The sequence below is a fragment of the Mustela erminea genome, chromosome 8 (assembly GCF_009829155.1).
Source record: "Mustela erminea isolate mMusErm1 chromosome 8, mMusErm1.Pri, whole genome shotgun sequence".
Classification (NCBI taxonomy): Eukaryota; Metazoa; Chordata; class Mammalia; order Carnivora; family Mustelidae; genus Mustela; species Mustela erminea.
Genome location: NC_045621.1, coordinates 66,473,485 through 66,498,578, shown reverse-complemented (window position 1 = coordinate 66,498,578; position 25,094 = coordinate 66,473,485). Strand labels below are relative to the sequence as shown.

The window sequence follows — 25,094 nt, the reverse complement described above, 5'->3', positions numbered from 1 at the left end:
ATGTTAATTTAGCAAAAATGACAACACAAGGGAGCGAGGATTAAAGAGAAGGTAACATAAGGAGGTCTCAGCAAGATGTTGCTGGTTTTGAAGATGCAGGAAAGGGCCTTGAGCCAAGACTGTGCATAAGCTCTAGAAGTTGGAAAAAGCAAGCAAAGAGATGGTCTCCTAGAGCCTCCAGAGAGTGCAACCTTGCTGACACCCTGATTTTGGCTGAGTGAGGCTCATTTTGGATTTCTGACCTCCAAAACTGCAAGAGAATAAATTTGTGTTGTTTTAAGCTGAATGGATTAAGTGCACTAATGTGTGCAGAACAGTACCTGGCACACAGTGAGTGCTCTGCTATATAAGCATTTTCAATTATTAATTTCCTCTCTGAGTAACTCACCTAGAGGAAGAACCTAAATATTAGGAAGGAGCTCAAACCAATATGGAAAAAATTATAAGAACTATGTGACAAATAAGGATCAGACTGAAACGCAGCTTTGTCCTTTATATTTGCATGGTAGTCGGTAACGAAAATACATGAAGACTGAACCACAGCAGCAACTTTCATCACCCGTCTTCACATTCGTCGGAGCTTTCTTCACTTAGCTCCTCGCTGCTTTCTCCTTCACTCTCACCGCTGCTGTCTTCTTCACTATCTTCATCATCTTCCTCAGGATTCTGAGACTTCTCTGCCATGGAAAGGAAGAGAATTGCTTAAAATGTTCCTGACATTACTACTCTTTGAAAAATCTTAACTCTCCTTGCTTCTCCCTCTACTAAGAAATATCTGTCTTTGGAGCATGAGGACTGAGATGAACTTTGCTGACTGGATGTAGGGTCAAAGTAGGTAGTGGTACGAAGAAGAATATAGTCTTACTGGTATAAAGATGTTTATGGATTTAGAATAAATTTAAAACATAGGTCTATACGATTTTTTTTTTTTACTATTGTCACCATAATTCTTAATTAAATAGAATAGGAGTGAGATGTAGGGTAATTTAGAGGGTATTGGTTTTCCTTGGAATTGTGGGATAGCTCCTCTAACTTGTGCAGCAGTTAGCATGTGCTGTTGCTTGTGAGGACTCTGCCAGTGCCTGATGCCTGGTGACCAGGGAGCCCGCTTGACTTGGGCAGTTCTACCCCACAAGGGGGGAAGGGGAGTTACCTGGACCACTCACAAAGGACCACTCACAAAGGTTCATTAAACCATCCCAAGACAATAGTTAGCCTTTTCTTAACCACTTCCTGAGGGTGTGCTTCACCAATCCCCTGGGATGATGGGTTTTTAAATAGTGACTGCTCATAGCTCTCTGAGAAAGAAGGAACTTCAGTTTTTAAAATTTACCCATCAGCAACATTTCTTCGATAAGTGAGAAAAACTCCTTGGCCTCAGGATTTTCTGGTTCATAGATTAGGACTGAAAATAAACAACAGAACATTTGTTAATAATCTTCAAAGTATTTCAGCAAACAGGCTCCTCAGAGTGTGACTGGAGCTGTCAATCAGAGTAAGTGAACATGCACAAAGCATTAAATACCAACAATTATTCCGCAGGAATACCTAAGTGCAAATAGAGGAAATGCTCTACTTATCATAGCTGCATTGTAAGAGAAAGAATTCTCATTATATTTTCTACCTCCTGTCTCAAAAATGCAATCTCCATCACATGAGGCTTTCCTCACATGCCTTGTAGACGAAGTGTTTTTTGACTATAGCCAAAGAAGGGACATATCAGGCAAAATGTGGAGACTTCACTAATGAGAAGACTGTACGCCTTGAAGAGTATTCATAATTCTGCTTTATCCACTTAATGTTGTGACTCCCATGTAATATCTTAATGGCCCCCAGGGGGCACTGAAACATCAAGTGTGCCATTCACCTGGCTAACAGTAAGACAAATAAACGTGGATGGTTCATCTAGGCTCTAGTGCTCCTAGGACATCATCCCATATGGCTTTCATTCTGACACACCAAACCAGGTTCTCTCTTAATCTACCTACATAACTTTACCATTGATCTAGGTTAGCATGACTGTGCGCCTGCTCAGAAGCTGCTTTTAAGGATCCTGTAGGTATTTAGACACCTTTTAAGGTTTCTAATAAAAGTATCTTTCAGTTCATTTTAAGTTGGACTAAAATATGCTTATCATTAGCAGTCTAAATCTTGCTCTGAGCCTTTTTTCAGAGCAGTTTCTCCAACTCGCCCCTTGAGATACTAGGTTCTTAAGATATTAATACATATTTGGGAAACTAGGTCAAAGGAGGTTAATCATGGAAAGTTTACAGTAGGAGCAACGGCAGGATTTTACAGAACCATTAATATGTTCATAACTATTATGAATCTTATAAAGTGGAGAATGTGGTTTCCCCAACTTATTATTCCCATGTAATCCTTTTTGATGGAACACTTAATAAGAAATCTTATTTAGTTTAGAAAATTTCATGTTGGAATTAGGATTATTCCATGAAACTGGAGTATGAGATCAGCTACTCTTATGGTTTAACAAAAACCACTGGCAAATGTCAATTTTCAAAGTGAGGGAAAGGTATCTGCTTTGAAACAGCCCAGAAGTGTATGTATTCTAGGTGATGAATAAAAAATTCTCCTTAGTCTTTCACAGGCTAGTAGGGTTTGTAAAAGGGTAAGAAAAGCCTCTAGCACATTCAGGTAGTGTCCTAGGAGCTGTTTCCATCCTGAGCCCATAAGCAGATCCCAGTATGGGCCCTGCAGAAAGACTGTCAGATGTGAATCCTGGTGCTGCCACTGTCTAGTTGGCTCTCCTTGGGGAAAATATTTAATATCTCTGTATCTCAGTTTCTTTATCTGTAATAACAGGATTGACGACTTAAGGCTGTTTGATGAATCAATGAGATAATGTAGATAAAGTACTTAGTCCAGTCCTTGGTTCACTGTGTGTGCCCAGATACTGCTGGTTATCATGAGTTTTCTGGAAATGGTTTTGGATCTAGATAAAGGCTTGGCTCCTTCCTAAACATTCAGTGAATGTTTCCTTCTGGCTAAAGAGCCGGGGCAGGAGCTGGGGGATTCTGATGTTCGTAGGGTTCTAAGTCCCTCAGATTGGAGGCTCTTCTAGGCTAGACAGAACATTGGTCTTATTCACTGTGGCATGCCTATGAGAGTGCATGACACAGAGCTGGAGCCCTTAAAACATTAAAAAATGGAATAGTGCATAGTAGAAAGCAGTCCTTTCATGCCTAGATAAAATTATACTCTAGGTTAAAAGGAAAAAATGATTTATTTTACTCAAAAAAGAAAGACGAGATGTCTGGGTGGCTCATTGGGTTAAGCCTTTGCCTACAGCTCAGGTCATGATCCTAGGGTCCTGGGATCAGGTCCTGCATCCAGCTCCTTGCTCAGGAGGGAGCCTGCTTCTCCCTCTGCCTGTGCTCTCTCTCTGACAAATGGATAAATAAAATCTTGAAAGGAAGGAAGGAAGGAAAAGAGAGAGAGAAAGAAAGAAAGAAAACAAACTTCATTGTATTTATCCTTCTGAAGATACATCTATCTGTATTTGTGTTAGACCAAAGTGATGAGAAACATTTTGGCTTTGAGGCCATTATTTTATATACTTACAATATAATTAATGAAGTAGGTCTTCCAGGCCTAAATGATTTTTGTGTGTGAAATGTTGGGCTGCCTGTGAGCAGTACTGCTGTGCCCTGAGGAAAGTGAGCTTCAGGTTCCCTTCTTTCAGGTAAAGAGACCAATAAACAAAATTGACTGGCACAAAATCTCACAGTCAATCATGAGCTGAACTAAGAAAAGTACTTGGGACACTTGACTTTCAGTATAATTTAAAAACCACTTTTCCAGGATGCCTCCAATGCCTGGCAAGAAATGGCATATGGCTCGGGTATCAGTTCTGCACCACACAGCAGGAAAACGGCTGAGGAAATATTGTGTGTGGAAAACAGATAAAATTCAAGACTTCACTGACAAAAAAAATTTATTGGAGGAACGCAGTATGTTTGTTTTGTTTTTTGCTTTTTGTTTTTTTAAATCAGGACAAAGAAAAAAAACCACAAGCACGTGGAATGCCAGGAGAGAAGCCCTGAAGCCCAATGGACCAATGGAGATATACATGACTTTACTGTGATTGGATAGCAATGAAACATACTAGCAACCAGTGGCTTTATTCAGAAAATGAGTTTATAAAACATTTCAGAAGGGACAAGGATGCATTATTTTATATAAATCAATTCCCTTAGATATAAAGAAAATATATTAGTTGACAACAGGAGCCATTTTAAGCCTGATTGACCCAAAAAAGTACCCCCTTTCCAAATCCCTGCCTCCTCTACCAGAAATGTAAGTTTATTAACCAAATGAGGAAATGGAAATATAGTAGTATATCAGAGGCTTTCAAAGCCAGACCTAGGATCTAATCCTAACTCTATCTCTTAGTAGTTGTGACTTGTGAATTAGTACTCCTCACTAAGACTCAGTTTTCTCATCTGTAAAGTGGGATTCATAAGTATCTGCCTCATAGAACCGTTTTAAGAATTAAACAAGTTATTTAAGAATGCTCCCATTATTAGTAGGTGCTCAATACATACATATACAAATACATAAATATGTAAATAATTTGTTTATATACATAAATATACAAATAGAGAAAAAGGGAAATGTCTGGTAAAAGAGCTAGAAGATGGAAAAAGAAGACAAAACAATATACTGTAGTCACTTACATATACAATATTCTGGGGTCCATCCTAGACAAAAAAAATTAATTTTGTCTATTGTTCTGAATATAGAGAACAACTTCGGGCAGTCCTCAGCCAAGTGTTTCCTTTTAGCATCAAACTAGTACTTTCTAGAATGTCTCCAACTCTCTGTTTTTTCTTTTTTCTTTCTCTTTTCTTTTTTTAAGGTCTTATTTGACAGACAGAAAGAGTGCATAAGCAGGGGGAGCTGCAGGCAGAGGGAGAGGGAGAAGCAGGCCCCACACTGAGCAGGGAGCCTGAGGAGGAAGTGGGGCTCAATCCCAGGATTCTGGGACCATGACCTGAGCCGAAAGCAGATGATCAAGGAGAAAGCCACTCAGGAGCCCCAATTCTCTGTTCTTTCTTGAACTTGTTTGACATTGTTAATCCAGGGTCTCCCTAATTTCATACCACTGGCTAGAATCTGCCTCAGGGGTAGTCAATTCTATTTTTCATGCATCCACCCCCTACTCCCATCTCTGGGCCTCTCTGCCCAAGTTTCTAGTAATTCCCTCTTCCTCTAGGGAACAGTGTTCTTTTCCAACTGGCTCCCTGGATCATGGGGCCTGTCTTAGGGCTCTCCACACCTCCTTTCCTGTAGTCTGATCCTTAGTCTGAGGCACTGCTATTTGACACTGACAGAAAAGAGTGACTAGTGTTTCTGGATGAACCAGTAGGAGTAAAATACCAAAGCAAACCATAGTTAATGTCAACCGCAAAATGGTTTAGAGCATGTGTGCTATGATTCCTGTTTCCTTTCCAGCTCCCAGCATAATGTCTGGTACAGAGCTGGTGCTTGATGGATAGTTGTTGGAAGGAAGGAAGGGAAGAAGGAAGAGACATGTTTTACAGGGACATAAACCCACTAGGATAGATTAACTTGAACTTTTTCATCCCCACTGACCTGGCACTTAATGTGTGTTCATGGATTTGAGTCCAGTCAATAAGCATTTTATTGAGCAACTACTATTTCCCTGTAGCATACTGCAGGCCAACAACCAAAACCAATGTGGTGATATCAGGGCATATATTTTGTAAGCTTCAGCTAGAGGCTTTCTAAAGTGATTGGTGGATATGGAAATATATATAAATTTTTCCATCACTAGGCTCCACAAGAGACTCCGAGAACTGAGGGGGAAAGCTACAGACTCACCCACTCCTACTGCAGTCCTCAGAGAGGAAAGGTGCTATGGGAGGCAGCAGCTTGAGTTCTGATTCTGGCTGTGCCACTAGCTCCCTGAAGAGGTGAACAAGCTGCTTATCCTCTCTCTGCTTCTGCTTCATTATTTATAAAAATAGACAACTGGACACTATTCTCTTGAAGGATTCCTTCTGATCAGAAATTCTATGCTTATGTACCACCCCAAAATAGTTTTAATCAGGTATCTATTTGATGGCTCCAAGGGTCAAAGTGCTTGAAAGGATTATACAAGGCAAATTATTTTGGATAAAAAAAAATTCATGTAAAGCATTCAAGAAACTCCTTTTAAAAATTAGCCAATGATTTAAGAAGTACTGTATCCACAGTGGAGAGTCTGCGTGAGGCAAGGGAGAGCAGGTCCTCACAATCCTAATACTGAGTTTTCACTCAAGGACTTTTTACTGTAAGGCTTAGGTCTAACACTAGTTAATATTTTGAGTCCTATTATCAATGAAGTTTAATTGTAGAGTTGCCATTTGTTCTTTCAAAGTCATTTGACTAATATAGAAAAATGGGTAAAATAGTTAAAAAGACTGGATTTTAAAAGAGCAGGAATCTTTCAAAATCATTAAGTGGACTTTCTAAAATTGGAAATTAAAAACTTTGAAATTAAGAACTTACTGGGTAGTTTATTACTTTTTTAAAAAACATTTATTTATTTATTTATTTGAGAGAGAGATAGAGAGTGAGAGAGAGCACAAGCAGGGGGAGCAGTAGAGGCAGAGGGAGAAGCAGGCTCCCTGCTGAGCAGAGAGCCTGACACGGGGCTCCGTCTGTGGACGCTGGGATCATGACCTGAGCCAAATGCAGCGGCTTAACCGACTACTACTGGATAGTTTAAACAGCAGACTGAACACAGCAGAAGACAGGATAGGTTAACTCAAAAACAGGTAGGTCAACAGAAAAATCCCAAAATGAAGTATAGAAATAAAAAGAAATGGAAAAACAAGAGCTGAGTGTAAGATACATCAGTCAAATCACTAAAAACCAATGAAAGAAGGAAAAATAAGGTAGAGCAGATCATTCCTCTACTTGAAAAGTGTCTAGTGATTTCCCACCTTGCTCGGAGAAAAAGCCAAAGTCCTTAAATTGTGAAAAGGTACTATGCAACCTACAGAACCTCCAAACTATTACCTCTCTGACCTCATCTCCTGTCACACTTGCCCTTGCATATTCTATGCTGGTTACATAGTCCTCCTTGCTGTTCCTCCTCAAGCACACTCACATCTCAGCATATTTACTATGTGTCCTGCCTTCCTGGACCATCTTACTCAAAACTGCTTTGCCTCTTTCTAGTACTTTTCTTCCCTACTTTATTTTTTCCCATGGTACCTCTCATTTATGACATGTTAATTATGTATGAATTTGCTATCTGCTGGACTAGATATAAACATGAGATTATCTTATTGACTGCTATATTTCCAGTGCCTAAAACAGTGCCTGGCATATGTAGGTACTCAAATATTTGTGGACTAAATGCATGTTAAGTAAGGTTTGCTGCACTCCCTGACACTTCTTTGAAACTAAAGGCATAAAGTTACTAACCTAGTATCATGAAGGTAAAGATTTTGACTTATTTTCCAGTGATGATTAGTTTTTGTTAGTTTATTCCACTCAAAGTTATTCTAGAAGTCTAAATTAGTTTTTATACCAATCAACTTACTAATAAGGAATCACTGAGACACTATCAAGGAATTCACCAGGCTACAATAATCAGGTCATCTTACACATTATGGAGTGCATTTAGAAACAAAAAACATTAGAAAACAGAAGTATTTTGTACTTACTCATCTGACATAATTTTTTTGCCAAATGGTAGTCTTGGCCCATTTCTGCTCTCAGGAACTAGAAAACATTAAGAAATTCTTCAGATAAGTACTTCCAGAGAGAATTTAAATGTCAATTAAAAACTCCCTAAAAAATATTCCATTAATGATGAACTATTTGGCTTTTAACATTTACAGGTTTTTCCAGGAGTGAATCTATAATCAATCAATCAATCCAAGAATATTTAAGGACTTCCCATGGCAAGGCCACAGAGAACAAGTACAATACCTCCATGTTGCTGCAGTCATACTACATATATACTACTTAACAATTTGAGAATACATAGGTTGATTCAACTGGCAGAGATAGTAAAGACATCTATCACTTAAATATCCCTTTGGTTCAGATACAACTTTTATTTGTAAATTTCATCCATGATTACATGACAGTATTTAGTAAAAAAAAAAAATTTACAGTGATGTATATTTAATATTTAATATTTTGCAGCTCTTTTACTGTCTGATTTTTGTTTTACTATTTTTATTGTTACAAAGTAGTACATATTTTTGTATGTAGGAAATTTAAAAACTAAATAAACACATTCTGTCCCCAATTAAAAAACATTTATATTTCTACCATCCAGAGATGTTTATTTTTAGCATCTTCATGTATATCATTTTAGTGTTTTTCCATCAATGAACACATATTTACAAAAATTAGCATTATTCGGTAACTTTTAAAAATAAACCACATATCATGATAATTTTCTTCCCATAAAATTAAACATTCTTATATATTTTTTTACTTAGGCTATAGTTTATTAATCTAGTCTAACTTTTTTAGACTGCTTCCATTAAAAAAAATAACCCTATACTTGGATGATAGTGGTTGCTTTTGCGAGATTTATTCTGAACACTGGCAGGTATGGTAGGCTTACTGGGCAAGAGACAGGGGCATGAAGTATGAGAAAGGACACTTCCCACACATTTCCTGACATGTGATACATACCCAGGCACCATTTTAAGAAGTTCTTTACCAGTTTTCTTGACTTCTTCCTTGAGTATTAGATTATTTACATTTTTCTAATGTAAACAGAATTCTTCTGAAGATTTTTCTACACGCCATTACTTCACCACAACCCCCACTTATTGTCATATTAATTAGTGCTCCATTAAACTCATTATACAGAATTCTACATTTTTAAAATCTCTTTTTGTCTAAGGTTAAGATCTGTCCATTTTTACTCCTATTTGTGATTTCCTTCCATTTTAATTATGATACCTTGTGGTTTATCTATATTCCTCTTTTTTCAAATATCCTGCTCTTAAACAGATACATTAATTGGGTTTTTACTTTGAATTTTGTTTAATTATTTTTCTTATTTACATTATGTTTATTTTGTTCTTTTTCTAGCATTAATATTTCTGGCATTAATGGCATTAATGCCATTTCCGGCATTAATATTTAGTTCATTTGTTATCATTTCTCCTTTATTTTACCTTTTTAATAGTATTTTATTTTAAAAATTTTATTTATTTGTCAGAGTGAGAGAGAGAGAGAGAGCAGAAGCAGGGGTTAGGGGGAGGGAGAAGCAGTCTCCCTGTTGACCAGGAAACCTGGACCCGGGTCCTGGGGTCACGACAGGAGCCAAAGGCAGACAATGACTGAGCCACCCAGGCACCCCAACTATTTTCTAAATAGTTTGTGTGTTTAGTTTTGATTTTGATTTTTTAATTCAAGTATCATCTGGAAGAATATCTTTTAGTTTTAAGTAGTTTTGCTTTGTTATTATAGTTATTTTTGTTTTCAATGTGTAGTTTAATTGATCATAATCAGAGAATGTGACCAGTATAATATACAGCTATGATTTATGTTTTTATTTTGCTTATGTTTATGTTGTGTTTATGTTTATGTCCTTATTTTGTTTGTGTTTATGCTTATTTTGTCTTGTTTATGTTTAAATTATTTTGTTTATGTTTAAATCTTTACAGAAAACTTAAATATACACAGAATTAGAAAAAATAGTAAAAGTAGTATGTAGCCCCAATTCTCACCTTCAAAAATTAATATTTTGTCAATCTGATTTTATCAATATCACTACATACTCTCTTTTCCCCACTTTGCCTAGATTATTTATTATTATTATTATTTTGCCAAATTATTTCAAAGCCTTTTACAGATATCATCTCATTTCACTTTAAATTAAAAACCCAATGACACTATGGCTATTACACCTAACAAAGTTAACAAGAATTTCTCAATATCAGCTAAGATCTAGTCTATTTAATGAAACATTATATTAACAGTACTAGCCTCAGAAAATGATAAGGAAAATGGAATCATTTACAAAGTGTCTTCTGCATTGACCTATTTTGTTGTTGTTGTGTTAACAAAAATATACATAAAATTCCTCTTAACAGTTCAAAATGCAGTGAAATTAAATTCATGCAATGGATATTTGGCTGAAGACTTTCATGAGAATTGCTTAAAACTTCAAAGTCAAGCTAAAATGAGAAGAAAGGTTTAAAAAAATTGGTTTGAAATTATTTGGACATTTAAAATGTGACATTTAAAATAAAGAGTTAGGAATTTCAGGGAAGATGGCAGAGTAGGAGGACCCTAAACTCCTTCATCCCACAGATAAAACTAGATAACACTCATACCTGCAAACAACACATATAATGACCCAAAGACTGGCCAAAAAACTCCACAATTAGATGTAGAGAAGAGGCCACATCGACCAGGATAGAGAGGGCAAGGACTCAGTGGGAACCTAAACTCAATAGATCTGAACACTGGAGGGAGGTAGCCAAGAGAGATATGGGTATGAAGAGGGATGAGAAACAGATTATCACATGGGGGAGCCTGCAAGGGTAAGAGGAATCCCCACAGCATTTGGCTTCCACGGAGAGGTTGAATTCTGTAAGTGCTTACAACCATTGGGACTTAAAGACTGGAACTTTAAAAATCAGCAGGCTTGGCTCTGGGAGAGCCCAGAGGGCAAGAGGAAGTTGAGCCCTTACCATTAAAGAGAGAGCAGAGCAAAGAGCCTGCAGAAATACAGCTTGGAAACAGCAGTTTGAAAGGCACCTGGGGCTTATGGGAGGGAGAGTGAGTTAAGGAGCTGAGAGTTTGCTGAGGAACTTCTCCAGGAACAAAGGAGCTGGCAGGCTCCATTACCTCCCAACCCCATCATGAACACACAACCACCTGTGGGAACTGGCACAGCAGTGGCATTCTCTACCTAACTTGCTTACACCACATCCCCCCTGCAGCCAGGCTTGCACTTAGTGCTGGTGCTGCAGATCCCCTCCTCCAGAAAACCTCTGCAAACCTTGCCAACCCTGCCTCTCCTGACCTCTCATGGAGGACCTGTGCACCTTTGTTAAAACAGCACCCCCTGCCCATGTGTGCTTTGTGGAGCAGCCAGCCAGCCCTATATCCATGGTGGCTGTTCATCCCCCATGGAGGAGGGCCAGTGCCACCTAGTTAAAAGTGCACATCCCGCCCACTACTTTCAAGAGCAAGAGACTGTAGCTGACGTTCCTAACACAAAGAAACAGACACAGAGAGTTACGCAAAATGAGGAGACAGAGGAATATGTAACAAATGAAAGAATAGGACAAAATCACAGCAAAAGACCTCAGTGAAACAGATATAAGTAATATGCCTGATAGAGAACATAAAGAATGATCATAAAGATACTGGACTTGAGAAAAGGGTGGAAGACATCAGTGAGATCTTTAACACAGAGATAATAAAGAATGAATCAGAGATAAAGAACATAATAAATGAAATTAAAAATATACTTGGTCCGGGGCACCTGGGTGGCTCAATGGGTTAAAGCCTCTGCCTTCGGCTACAGTCATGATCCCAGGGTCCTAGAATTGAGCCCCACATTGGGCTCTCTGCTCAGCAGAGAGCCTGCTTCCTCCTCTCTCTCTCTCTGCCTACTTGTGATCTCCATCTGTCAAATAAATAAAATCTTTTAAAAAAATACACTTGGTGGAATAAATAGCATGCTGGACTAAGCAGAGGAATGAATTAATGAACCAGAAGACAGAGTAATGGAAAGTAATTAAGCTGAACAAATGAGAAAAAAAAAGGACCATGTAAAATGAAAATAGACTTAGAGAAATCAGTCACTCGATCAAGTATAATGACATTCACATTACAGGGATCCTAGAATAAGAAAGAGAAAAGGGGCAGAAATTTTACTTGAAGAAATAATAGCTAAAAAATTTCCTTAATCTAGAGAAGAAAACAGATACCTAGATCCAGGAGGTACAGAGACCTCCCCTATTAAAATCAACCAAAGGAGAGCCACACCAAGACACAAAGTAGTCAAAATGGCAAAAAGTAGTGATAAAAAGGTTTTTTTGGAAGCAGCAAAAGAAAAGAAGACAGTTACATAGGGAAACCCCGTAAGGCTATCCATAGATTTTTCAGCAGAAATTTATGTAGGCCAGAAGAAAGTGGCACGATATACTCAAAGTGCCGAATGGGGAAAACTCACTGCAAAGAATACTTTATCCAGAGCAAGGCTATCATGAAGAATAGAATGAGAGAAGAGTTTCTAAGACAAACAAAAACTGAAGGAGTTCAAGACCACTAAATCAGCCCTACAAGATATATTAAGGGGAACTCTTTGAGTGGAAAGACCATAAGTGAGAGTATGAAAGTAGGAAACACAGAAGCAGTAAAATTAAATATTTCTATAAAAAATCAGTCAAGGGATTCACAAAACGGAAGGATGTAAAATATGACACCATATACCTAAAAGATGATGAGGAGAGGAGTAAATAATGGATTCAAACTTAACTGACCATCAACTTAATATAGACTACTATATTCAGAAGATGTTATAAATAAATCTAATAGTTACCATAAATCAAAAATCGCTAATAGATAGATAGGCAAAGAATAAAGAAAAAAGAGTGCAAGTATATCATTAAAGAAAGTCAATAAAGAAAGAGAGCAAGAGAAGGATCAGCAAAAACTATAAAAACAACCATAAAACAAGTAACAAAATGGCAATAAATACATATCAATAATTACTTTGAATGGAAATGGACAAAGCACTCCAATCAAAAGACACAGGGTGAAAGAGTAGATTAAAAAACAAACCTATCTATATGCTGCCTACAAGAGACTCATTTCAGACCTAAAGACACCCTCAAATTGAAAGTGAAGGGATGGAGAAAGATTAATCATGTAAATGGATGTCAACAACAGTAACAACAAAAGGCCAGGGTAGCAATACTTATATTGGACAACTAGACCTTATCAGACAAACAGGAGACAAAGAAAGACACTTTTTAATAAAAAGGGGACAATCCAACAAGAAGATATAACAATTGTAAATGTTTATGTACCCAACGTGGAGTACCCAAATACATAAAACAGTTAATAACAAATATAAAGAAACTAATCAACAGTAATACAATTATAGTAGGGGACGTAGGGGACTTTAACACCCCACTTACATCAATGTACAGATCATCCAAACAGAAAATCAACAAGGAAACAGTGGCTTTGTTTTTTTTTTTTCTTTTGTAGTTGTTATTCTTTTTAAAAAAATTTATTTATTTTTTTCAGTGTAACAGTATTCATTGTTTTTGCACCACACCCAGTATTCCATGCAATCCATGCCCTCTCTAATACCCACCACCTGGTTTCCCCAACCTCCCACCCCCACCCCTTCAAAACCCTCAGATTGTTTTTCAGAGTCCATAGTCTCTCATGGTTCACCTGGAAACAGTGGCTTTGAAAGACACAGTGGCCAGATGGATTTAATGGATATATTTATAACATTCCATCCTAAACAATAGACTATACATTCTTTTCAAGTACACATGGAACATTCTCCAGAATAGATCACATATTATGCCAAAACAAGCTTTAACAAATCCAAAAATATCAAAATCATACCATGAATCTTTTCTGACCACAACTCTATGTCTAGAAATCAACCATAAGATAAAATCTGGAAAATCCACAGATACATGGAAGTCAGACAACATGCTGCTAAATAATGAACAGGTCAAACAAGAAATCAAAGAAATCAAAAAGTACATAGAAACAAACAAGAATGAAAACACAACAATCCAAAACTTTTGTGATGCAGCAGAAGCAGTTCTAAGAGGCAAGTTTATAGCAATAGAGGTCTACCTCAAGAAGCAAGAAAAATCTCAAATACACAACCTAAACTTACATGTAAAGGAGCTAGAAAAAGAACAACAAACAAAACCCAAAAGTAGCAGGAGGAAGGAAATGATAAAGATTGAGCACAAATGATATAGAAACTAAAACAAAACAAAGCAAAAAACCCAATAGAACAGAGATCAATGAAACCAGGAGCTGGTTCTTTGAAAAGAGTAACAAAATTAATAAACCTCTAGCCAGAGTCATAAAAAAAGAAAGAGAGAGAAAGAGAGAGTGCTCAAATAAACAAATCAGAAATGAAAGAAGAGAAATAACAACCAATACCACAGAAATACAAAGTATTATAATGAATGTTATAAAACATTTTATGTCAACAAATCAGACAACCAAGAAGAAATGGATAAATTTCTGGAAACATATAACCTACCAAAACTGAAGCAGGAAGAAATAGAAAATCTGAATAGACTGAGTACCAGCAATGAAATTGAATCAGTAATCAAAAAACTCCAAACAAACAAAAATCCAAGATGAGAGACTTTGCTGGCTAATTCTATCAAACATTTAGAGTTAACACCTGTTCTTCTCAAACTATTCTAAAAAGTACAAGAAGGAGGAAAACTTTCAAATTCACTCTAGGAAGCCAGCATTACTCTGATACCCAAACCAGAAAAAGACACCACAAAGAGAGAGAGAGAGAGAGAGAGAGAGAGAGAGAGCGAGCATGGGCAAGCACGCACCAATACCTCTGATGAACATAGATGCAAAAATCCTTAATAAAATACTAGTAAACCAAATCCAAGAAGGCATTAACAAAGCTATCACCACTATCAAGTGGGATTTATTCCCAGGATGTGGTCTAATATTTGTAAATCAATGTGATACATCAAAAAGAGAAAGGATAAAAACTATATGACCATTTCAATAGATGCAGAAAAAGCATTTGATAAAGTATAACATCCATTCATGATAAAAGCCCCCCAAACAAACTAGGTTTAGAGAGAACATACCTCAACATAATAAAGGCTATATATGAAAATCCACAGCTAACATCATCCTCAATGGGGAAAAATTGAAAGCTTTTTCCTTAAGGACAAGAACAAGACAAAAATGTCAGCTCTTTCCACTTTTATTCAACATAGTACTGGAAGTCCTAGCCACAGCAATCAGACAACAAAAAGAAATAAAAGGCATCCAAATCAGTTAAGGAAGAAGTAAAACTTTACTCGCAGATGACTTTATACTAGATGTAGAAAACCCAAAAGGCTCCACCAAAAAAACTCCTAGGACTGATAAATGAATTTAGTAAAGTCACAGGATACAAAACCAATGTGCAGAAATCTGTTGCCCTTCTATACACTAACAATGAGGCAGCAGAAAGAGAAATTAAGAGAACAATCTCTTTTATAATTGCACCAAAAATAATAAGATAATAGTAATAAACCTAACCCAAGAGGTAAAAGACATATACTCTGAAAACTACAAAACACTGATGAAAGAAATTGAAGACAATGCAAAGAAGTGGAAAGACATTCCATGGTCATGGATTGGAAGAATAAATACTATTAAACTGTACATACTACCCAAAGCAATCTACACATTTAATGCAATCTGTATCAACATATCAAAAACACTTTTCACAGAACTAGAACAAACAATCCTAAAAGTTGTATGGAACCACAAAATATCCCAAATAGCCAAAGCAATCTTGAAAAAGAAAAACAGAGCTGGAGGTATCAGAATTCCAGACTTCAAATGATATTACAAAGCTATAGAAATCAAAACAGTATGGAACTGGCACAAAAATAGACAAATAGATTAACAGAATAGAATACAAAGCCAGGAACTAAGTCCACAATTATATGGTCAATTAATCTTCAACAAAGCGGGAAAGAATAGCCAACGGGAAAAAGACAGTCTTCAACAAATGGCACTGGGAAAACTGGTCAGAAACATGCAAAAGAATGAAACTGGACCACTTTCTTACACCATACACAAAAATAAACTCAAAATAGATTAAAGACCTAAATATGAGGCCTGAAACCATAAAAATCCTAGAACAGAACACAAGCAATAATGTCTCTAACATTAGCCATAGCAACATTTCTCTAGATAGGTCTTGTGAAGAAAGGGAAACAAAAGCAAAAATAAACTACTGGGACTACATCCAAATAAAAAGCTTCTGTGCAGAAAAGGAAGCAATCAACAAAATTAAAAGGTAATCTGCTGATTAGAAGAAGATATATGCAAATGACAAATCTGATCAAGGGTTAGTATCCAAAATCTATAAAGAACTTACACAACTCAAAACAAATAATCCAATTAAAATACAAATAATCCAATTAAAAATGGGTAGGACATGAACAAACATTTCTCCCAAGGAGACCTTTAGATGACCAAGAGATACATGAAAAGATGCTCAATATCACTCATCATCCCCTGATGATACAAACTGCAAATCAAAACTATAAGATATCACCTCACACCTGTTGGAATGATAAAATAAAAACACAAGAAACAGCAAGTATATGTAGAGAAAGGAATCCTCCTGCACTGTTGGTGGGAATGCAAACTGATGCCGCCACTGGAAAACAGTACAGAGGTTCCTCAAAAAGTTAAAAAAAAAACTACCCTATGATCCAGGAATTGCACTACTGGGTATTTGCCCGCAAAGCACAAAAACACCAATTCAAAGGGATGCATGCACCCCTATGTTTATTGCAGCATTATTTACAATAGCCAAATTACAGATGCAGCCCCAAGTGTTCATTGATAGAAAAATGACTAAAGAATGGAATATATATAATATTACATTATAATGTAATAATAAAATATAATCTATAATACTATATGTTATCATATATAATAATATATAACATATTATATATATGATGGAATATTATGGATTAAAGAATACACTTACCATGACAAAAAAAAATTGAAAGATTGTAACAATGAATATATGTACACATCTTACCTAGATTCAGTGCTGCTTAACACTGTGCTGCATTTGCTTTATCTCTCTTTTGATAGATAAGGTATAGATATAGCCTACATATATATATATTTTTCAAAGAAACATTAGAAAGTAAGTTGCAAACACCATAAAACTTTGCCCTGAAATATTCCAGCATGGGTCTCCTAAGTTTATGCTTCACTGTAACATCATATCCTTACCACATCTAAGAAAATTAACCATAATCCTGTAATAAAATATTACATTTAAATTGAGAATTCCCAATTTGTCTTTAAAATGGTTCTATAGCTAGATTTTTTTTTCCAATCAGGATTCCACGAAAATTCATGTTTTTAGTTGTTAACCACTTTTATTTTTTTTAAAATTCCGGTATAGATAATATACAGTGTTTTATTAGTTTCAGGTATATAACATAGTAATTCACCAATTTCATACATCACCTACTGCTTATCACAAGTGCACTCCTTAATCCCCATCATCTCTTTCACCCATACCCCTCCAACAGCCTCTCTGTAATCTTCAGTTTATTCTCTATAGTTAACAGTTTGTTTCTTGGTTTGTGTCTAATTTTTCAAGTTTTCTATAGGCTTGAAAATTTTCAAAATAAAAAATTAAGGGGTGCTTGGGTGGCTCAGTCTGTTATGGGTCCATCTCTTGATTTCAGCTCAGGTCAAGATTTCATGGGTCATGAAACTGAGTCCTGTGTCAGGCTCCACAGTCAGCAGAGTCTGCATGAGATTCTCTCTGTCTCCCCCTCTGCCCCTCCCCCAACTCTCTCACTCTCAAATAAATAAATCTTTATAAAAAAAATAAAAAATTATAAGTTGAGAAAATTAAAAAGGGATGCATTCTGAAAACAGAAGAGCTTAAGCACAGGTATAGCCCAAGATATGACAATAAGCAATCTCATATTGTCTGGATATTTATCTGAAATGAAGTCATGGATTACTTTTATAATTAAATGTCAAAAAGAAAATAGAAATAAAATGAACAACTCCAAAGAGTTGTTTGGTGATGGCAAATAGAATTTGAATGCTCTATGATTCATGAATGATTTAGATGTTCATTCAAAGGAAATGTGCTTAAGTAAAATCTTTCCAATACCTGGCATCAACTTTTTTCTCCCTTGTTAAAAGCAACTTATAATATTAAGGAAGTTTCAAAACTCTCTCTATATGCTTTATTCTTTATGCCTTATTCTTTATTCTCTCTATATGCTTTATTTTAGGAGGAAAATATAACAAATGTATCTGATTTCTTTATATGATTCCATGGCTAGCATTTGGGTTAAATTATATAAAAAGGCAAGCACAGGGGCACCTGGGAGGCCCAGTTGGTTAATCAACTGCCTTGGGCTCGGGTCATGATCCCAGAGTCCTGGGATAGAGCCCCGCATCAGGCTCCCTACTCAGCAGGGAGGCTGCTTCTCCCTCTCCCTCTGCTGTTCCCCCTTTATGTGCTCCTGCTCCCCTTCTGTCAAATAAATACAAAATTTTTTTTTTTAAGATTTTATTTATTTATTTGACAGACAAAGATCACAAGTAGGCAGAGAGGCAGGCAGAGAGAGAGGAGAAAGCATGCTCTCTGCCAAGCAGAGAGCCCGATATAGGGCTCGATCCCAGGACCCTGGGACCATGACCCGAGCTGAAGACAGGGGCTTTAACCCACTGAGCCACCCAGGCACCCCAAATACAAAATCTTAAAAAAAAAAACCAGAAAATTGTACAAAATATATGAAACAAGAGTTTTCAGTAATTGAAGCAGCTGTCACAGGAGAGTGATCTTCGAGAAGGGAAACAGATGGGTCCTATGATTGCCTCAGTTTACAGCTGTGGGCTGTCTTCAGGTAACAGCACAGGCAGGCAGCATTCCAGAGACCAGTGATCTGAGTTGAAATAAGACAGTATGAAGTTCAAAAGGCCAATATTATATTTTTAAGCAGCTCCAACAATCTGCAGAGGTATCTTTTTGAGGCTTTGGCTGGAATTCATCTGCATATGAGTATGCAGAAACGATCTGAGGCTGGAAAAAGAACTGCTGGATGAGCAGGTAGAACCACCAATGGATCTCACACAGGGCTGAACAGAGGTCATGTTTTCTCCAGCCAGAGTGGAAGGTCATTTTAATACACAGATCAATGGGCAGAGTCCTCATTAGGGCATTGCCTTAGTAGTCTCCCTATAAAGTAAAGGCTGCTCTGAACCCTCCCAACAAAGCATAAAAAGCAAGACTCTAAAAGAAACCTGATTCCACGAAACTCAACTATGACCCAGTTCAAAAATCCAAAACTATTTGAAGGAAAACAATAAAACTTATATCAAAGAGCATAAAATTTATAATGTCTAGGGTTCAGTAAAAAATTACCAGGCATGCAAAGATGCAGAAAAATACGACCCATATACTGGAGAAAACAATAGATAGAAACTGACCCAGGATTAAAAATTACAAAAATGATAGCACAGCTGAGAAGCATGTTAATATATGTCACTATTAATGTCTTAAAAATATGTCATATACTCAAAAGTAAAATATGAACATGATGAAAATAGATATAAAATATTTAAATAAAACTTGTAGAGATGATAAAATATGTGCATTTTATATATACACATGGAGAGAGAAAAAGAGAGGGAGAGAGAAAGGGTGGGAGGTTGGGATTAAATGGCAGATTATAACTACAAAGAAAAGATTGGAACTTTCTAAAGAAATTTAAAGAAATTTCTAAAATGAAATATATAGAGAAAACAAACAAAAAAGTGACATCAGTGACCTTTGGGGCAACACTAGGTGATCTAACATACATGTAACTTGTAGCTCAGAAGAAGAAAGGGAGAGAAGAGTTCAAAAAAATTATTTGAAGACTTAATAACTGAACATTTTCCAAATCTGGTGTAAACTATAAACTCATTGATACAAGGATCTCAGTGAACAGAAACAACATGAAGAATACCACATCAAGGTACATCATAAATTGCCAAAAATAACAATACAAAAAAAAATTTTATTAAAGTCTGAGAAAAAGACATATACTGTTGGACAAAAGTAGTAACAGCAGACATCTTGTCTGAAATGACACAAACTGTCTGACAACGAAGCAGTCTTTCGAAGTACAGATCTTCCTCAATTTACAATGGGGTTATAGCCCAATAAACGCTCATAAATTGAAATAAGTTGAAAATGCATTTAAGGTGCACCTGGGTGGCTCAGGCATTAAGTGTCTGCCTTTAGCTCATATCATGATCCCAGGGTCCTGGGATCGAGCCCCTCACCCGGGGGGGGGGGTGTGTGTCCCCGTGGGGGGCCTGTGTCTCCATCTCCCACTTCCCCTGCTTGTGTTCCTTCTCTTGCTGTGTCTCACTGTCAAATGAGTAAATGAAATCTTAAAAAAAAATGCATTTAATACACTTAGTCCACCAAACATTATAGCTTAGCCTAGCCTACCTTAAACATGCTCAGACCACTTATAGCCTACAGTAGGGCAAAATCATCTATCAAAACCTATTTTATACTAAAGTATTGAGTATTTCATGTAATTTACTGAATACTGTACTAAAAGTGAAAAACATAATGATTGTAGTGTATCAGGATATAAACATATCCTCATGATGGATTGGCTGGCAGGGAGTTGCAGCTGCCCAGCATCATGAGAGAGTAATCACACCACACATCACTAGCTGAGAAAGAAATGAAAATTCAAATTTAAAACTTTTACTAAATACGTATCATTTTCACATAATTGTAAAGTCAAAAAATTCTAAGTTGAACCATTATAAGTCAGGGACCATCTGTACTGAAAACTACCTGGTAACTTATAAATCTCTAGCTCATGCATGCTTTAAAAATGAAGATAAAATTAAGACTTTTTCAGACAAACAAAAACTAACAGTATTCACTGCTGGAAGAACTGCATTATAAAAAAATACTATAGCAAGTTTTTCAGGTAAAAGGAAAATAATATCAGGTGAAAATTCAGATCAACAGAAAGCTATGGGGAACACCAGAAATGTGTTCCAAAAAAGATATTTTCCAATTAAAAAAACTTTTTAAAATATTGACAACTAAAACTAGAAATAGTGACAACTAGAACTAAAAATAATAACAATGTATTATAGGGCTTATAATATACATGGAAGTAAAATGTATGACAATAATATAAAGGATAAGAAGGGGGTGTTATAAAGTTATAAAGTTCTTACAATATACGTGAAGTTCTATAATGTTAATTAGACTGTGATACAAGTGGGGTAAAACTATTTTGTTCTCCATAGAATTATCAGGAAATGTTTATGTACAGCTTTTGCACATGATGTTTCAGGCTTCAGTGTCTTTGTACATATTGTTTCCTATGCCAGGAATGCCTTCTCCATTCTACCAGATGAATTCCTAAGCTTCCCTCTTCCTTCAGGAGGAAGAAACTCCACGTCTCTCCTAAAAATCCTTCCTTTATTCCGTTTCTCCTACTTCTATTCTCAATTAGTCATTTAACCCTCCCCATGCCCAGGGAACCTCATAAATACTTCTGCTAGCACACATTTCATTGTTTATAAAATTGTACTATATACATAATATATACTTGTTAGTTCTCAAGGGTAAAGACTTATCTTTCTTATTTATCTCTAAATATCCCTCCAAACTAGCATGGTTCCTAGTTAATGTAGAAAGCATTCCTTAAAGCAGTCCTTGCAGAGTTTTATACCAAAACTTCTTTTATTCCTGTTTCTGCCTTTACCAGAATACTGTAAGCCACTTACAGAATCTTCTCTCACCTCTAACTTCATGAAGGCAGTAAGAGAGATGAGAAGCTAGGTAAGCATCTGTATATGGGCAAGAATCTCTATTATTTTTTAAATCTTCAAGGCTATACACTATTTAGTAATTTTAATATTTTTAAGTTTCTTAAATTACAATGCGCAAGTTAAACTTACTTCTGCCATTAATTCTAATGGGGCATGAGTATCCTTACTAGGGTTACCGTCTTCATCATTATTTTCATCATTGGTATCATCTTCACTATCACCGTCCGTTGATTCAGACAACTTATCATCAATATCCTGAAGGCAATGTTCATTATTTTTCTCCCGCTCTGCAAGGACTGTATCTTTAACCAATTGACCTAAGATAGAATATACATAATTTAATCAATAAATATTGAAAAGTTCAAAAATTAAAAATGGTTACTCCTAAATTAAAATGTAACAAATGTACATGTTAACTATATGGTCTCCTGTAGTTTATTTTTTTCATGACTAAATGGCACCACAATGATCTTATGTGATTTCCATTTCCAAAAAAGGCAGTAAAACTGCCATGAGGAAAAAACCCAAACCAATAATGCTGAATTAATCTTAGTGTTTTTTGGTGCTTAAAATTTTAATATACAGAAAACAATTTGTTTATAAAAAATGATGATTTCAAGGAAAAAGAAATTAATGCTATTCTATCTCCAGAAATACATTTGTATTATATATTATATATATTATAATGTAATATAATTTACTTTATAAATTATTATATATTATAATGTACATTATAATATATAATATAATGCCCATTATATATTATATATATTATAATGTACATTATAATATATATAATATATAATATATAATGTTATAACATATTTCCAGAAATACATTACCTTCACATAGGAAGGTAAATATGAAATAAAGCCTTGGAGAGTAAAATAAGACTGGAGAGGCTGAAGAGTAAATAATTCTTAGGCAGGTCAGGTCACTGCTCAGATACCTGGATACCGAAAAATAAAAATAAGCACCAATGACTACCCATCCAGTGCTCTACACTAGGCGGAGTCACAAGAACTCAAAAATGAACAGTTCTTGACCTCAGGTACTCATTCACACTCTAACTGGGGAGTCAGAAACATAAAGGATAACTATAAAACAGTATAGAAGTATGGTGACAGACATGTACTAGGTAAATGATAGCAGAAAGGAGGACCCCATGCCACTCTGGAGAGTGGTCAGGAATCGTCCAGTCTGAGCAGATCAGTTTTTCCAAGGGGAGAGGACAACACGAGGCAACACAGAAACAAGAATGTGTGTGGCATTGACAAAGCACTTTGATGCTACTTAGGGGTCAAGGTTGAAACTGCAATGGTGACAGATGTGTCTGGAAAGGTAAGTAGATCATGGGGTTTTGTGGACCAGGAACCTTGGAGTTAGGACCATATTCTAAGAATAAAGGGGTTACTAATAAAGGATTTTGAGTAGGAAAACAAGTATGATCAATTCCACATTTCTTTTTTTTATTAAAGTATTTTTTCTATTTTTTAAATAGGTTTTATTTACTTATTTGACAGAGAGATACAGCGAGAGAAAGAGGGAACAACAGGCAGGAGGAGTGGAAGAGGAAGAAGCAGGCTTCCTGCCGAGCAAGGAGCCCGATGTGGGGCTTGATCCCAGGATCACGGGATCATGACCTGAGGTGAAGGCAGATGCTTAACAACTGAGCCACCCAGGTGCCCCCAATTCTGCATTTTTTTTTAAGATTTTATTTATTTATTTGACATACAGAGACCACAAGTAGGCAGAGAGGCAGAGAGAGAGGGGCAAGCAGGCTCCCTGCTCTGTGGGGCTCGATCCCAGGACCCTGAGATCATGACCTGAGCCGAAGGCAGAGGCTTAACCCACTGAGCCACCCAGGCGCCCCCAATTCTGCATTTCTGAAGGAACACTTGGCTAGCAGGGTGGAAAGTATAGTTGAGGGGAGACCAAAAAAAAAAAAAAAAAAAAAGAGAAGTCAGAGGTCTCTTTAAAAAGTCCAGGTGAAAGAGATGATTAATGGTAGGGCACTGGTAAAATAGGGATGGAGAGGAGGGGGAACTTAGAGAAATATTTAAGAAGTAAAATCTCAGGGCGCCTGGGTGGCTCAGTGGGTTTAAGCCTCTGTCTTCGGCTCTGGTCATGATCTCAGGGTCCTGGGATCGAGCCCGCATCGGGCTCTCTGCTCAGCAGGGAGCCTGCTTCCCTCCCCCCCGCCAAACCCTGTCTGTCTCTCTGCCTACTTGTGATCTCTGTCAAATAAATAAATAAAATCCTTAAAAAAAAAAGTAAAATCTCCATGATACAATCTATTAGAACATTTTCCAATAGTATAATTCTTACACTATCTTCATTCACTTTGCCATATGAGTATCACCTAAACTATTTACTCAATATTTTTCCTTGAATCTACTTTAACATACAAATTTTATCAGGTCATAATATTACCATCCATGAAACTGATACATGTATGAATAAAAATAACATACAATAATCCTAACAAACATTATATACCATTACTCTTCTGAACATTACATATATCAACTCATTTAATTCTCTCAGCATCTCAATGAGGTATATACTATTGTCACTCTGTTCACAGATGAAACTGAGGGACAGAGCAGTTAAATAACCTACCTGACTTCACACACTAATTAAGTGGCAGATCTGGGAGTCGGTTTGGATCGAGTTCATATTCCTAACCGTGTCTTACCTTTTCCTGACACATATGGATATACAGTTCCATTAAACAAATCAACTGGAAAAAAATGTGCATGTGTTTCCTAAAATTCTCTCTTTGGGAAAGACTACTGAGTGAGCTTGTCAATTCCTCTGGCTCTCCCAATGTCTTTCAGTTTCAAACAGAACTTACATGATACCTTGCTTTCATGTAAGATTTTGAGTGTACGCAATTCTTGTGACATGGGAGTTTGGCCATTGGCTACTCCAAATCATGTAGAGACACTTGTTAGAAAGAAAATGAAGAAATCCAGGAGAACTTGAGAGAGGACAATGTTAAGAAAATGCAGGCCAAAAAGAAAAAGAAAAAAAAGAAAGAAAGAAAAAAGAAAAGAAAGAAACAAAGAAAAAGAAAGGAGGAAAGAAAAAGCTGATAAAAATTCCCCACTCTAAAGCAACTCCTGACTAAACCAAAAAATGCTATCCTTGAAAGGGTCACCAGTCCTTCCTAGAATGGCTAGGCTCTTCAGGACATCTACCTGCTTCTGTTTCATTTACAGTCTCCATTCAGCTCACAGCCAACCTGATCTTCTGGTGGGTACCCAGCCTGCTCACAGACTCATCACACCGATGTCATCAGGGGAAGGTCATAATAAGGAATTAAGGACTTTATGTGACATAACAGGATCTCCTTCAATTCACAAATGCTGAGCATCAAGGGAAATTTCCGGATCCCTAGAGTTAAGATAGTCCTCCCCCAGGTGCCATTTATTTATATTATAGCACCTACCACAATGTGTCATTGTCTTATTTTT

The 25,094-nt window shown here is 36.5% G+C and overlaps 1 protein-coding gene across 1 annotated transcript; it reads right to left on the bottom strand.

The window, feature by feature from the left end:
• Window positions 1-467: 467 nt before the first annotated feature.
• On the bottom strand, window positions 468-24,923 carry ERICH2 (glutamate rich 2). The gene is made up of 5 exons (XM_032355913.1): window positions 24,819-24,923; window positions 21,745-21,932; window positions 7,701-7,758; window positions 1,334-1,405; window positions 468-677 (listed from the first exon to the last, which is right to left on the bottom strand). The coding sequence occupies exons 1-5, from the start codon at window positions 24,844-24,846 to the stop codon at window positions 556-558; spliced, it is 468 nt and encodes a 155-aa protein (XP_032211804.1). The 5' UTR covers window positions 24,847-24,923; the 3' UTR covers window positions 468-555.
• Between the last annotated feature and the right edge of the window lie 171 nt (window positions 24,924-25,094).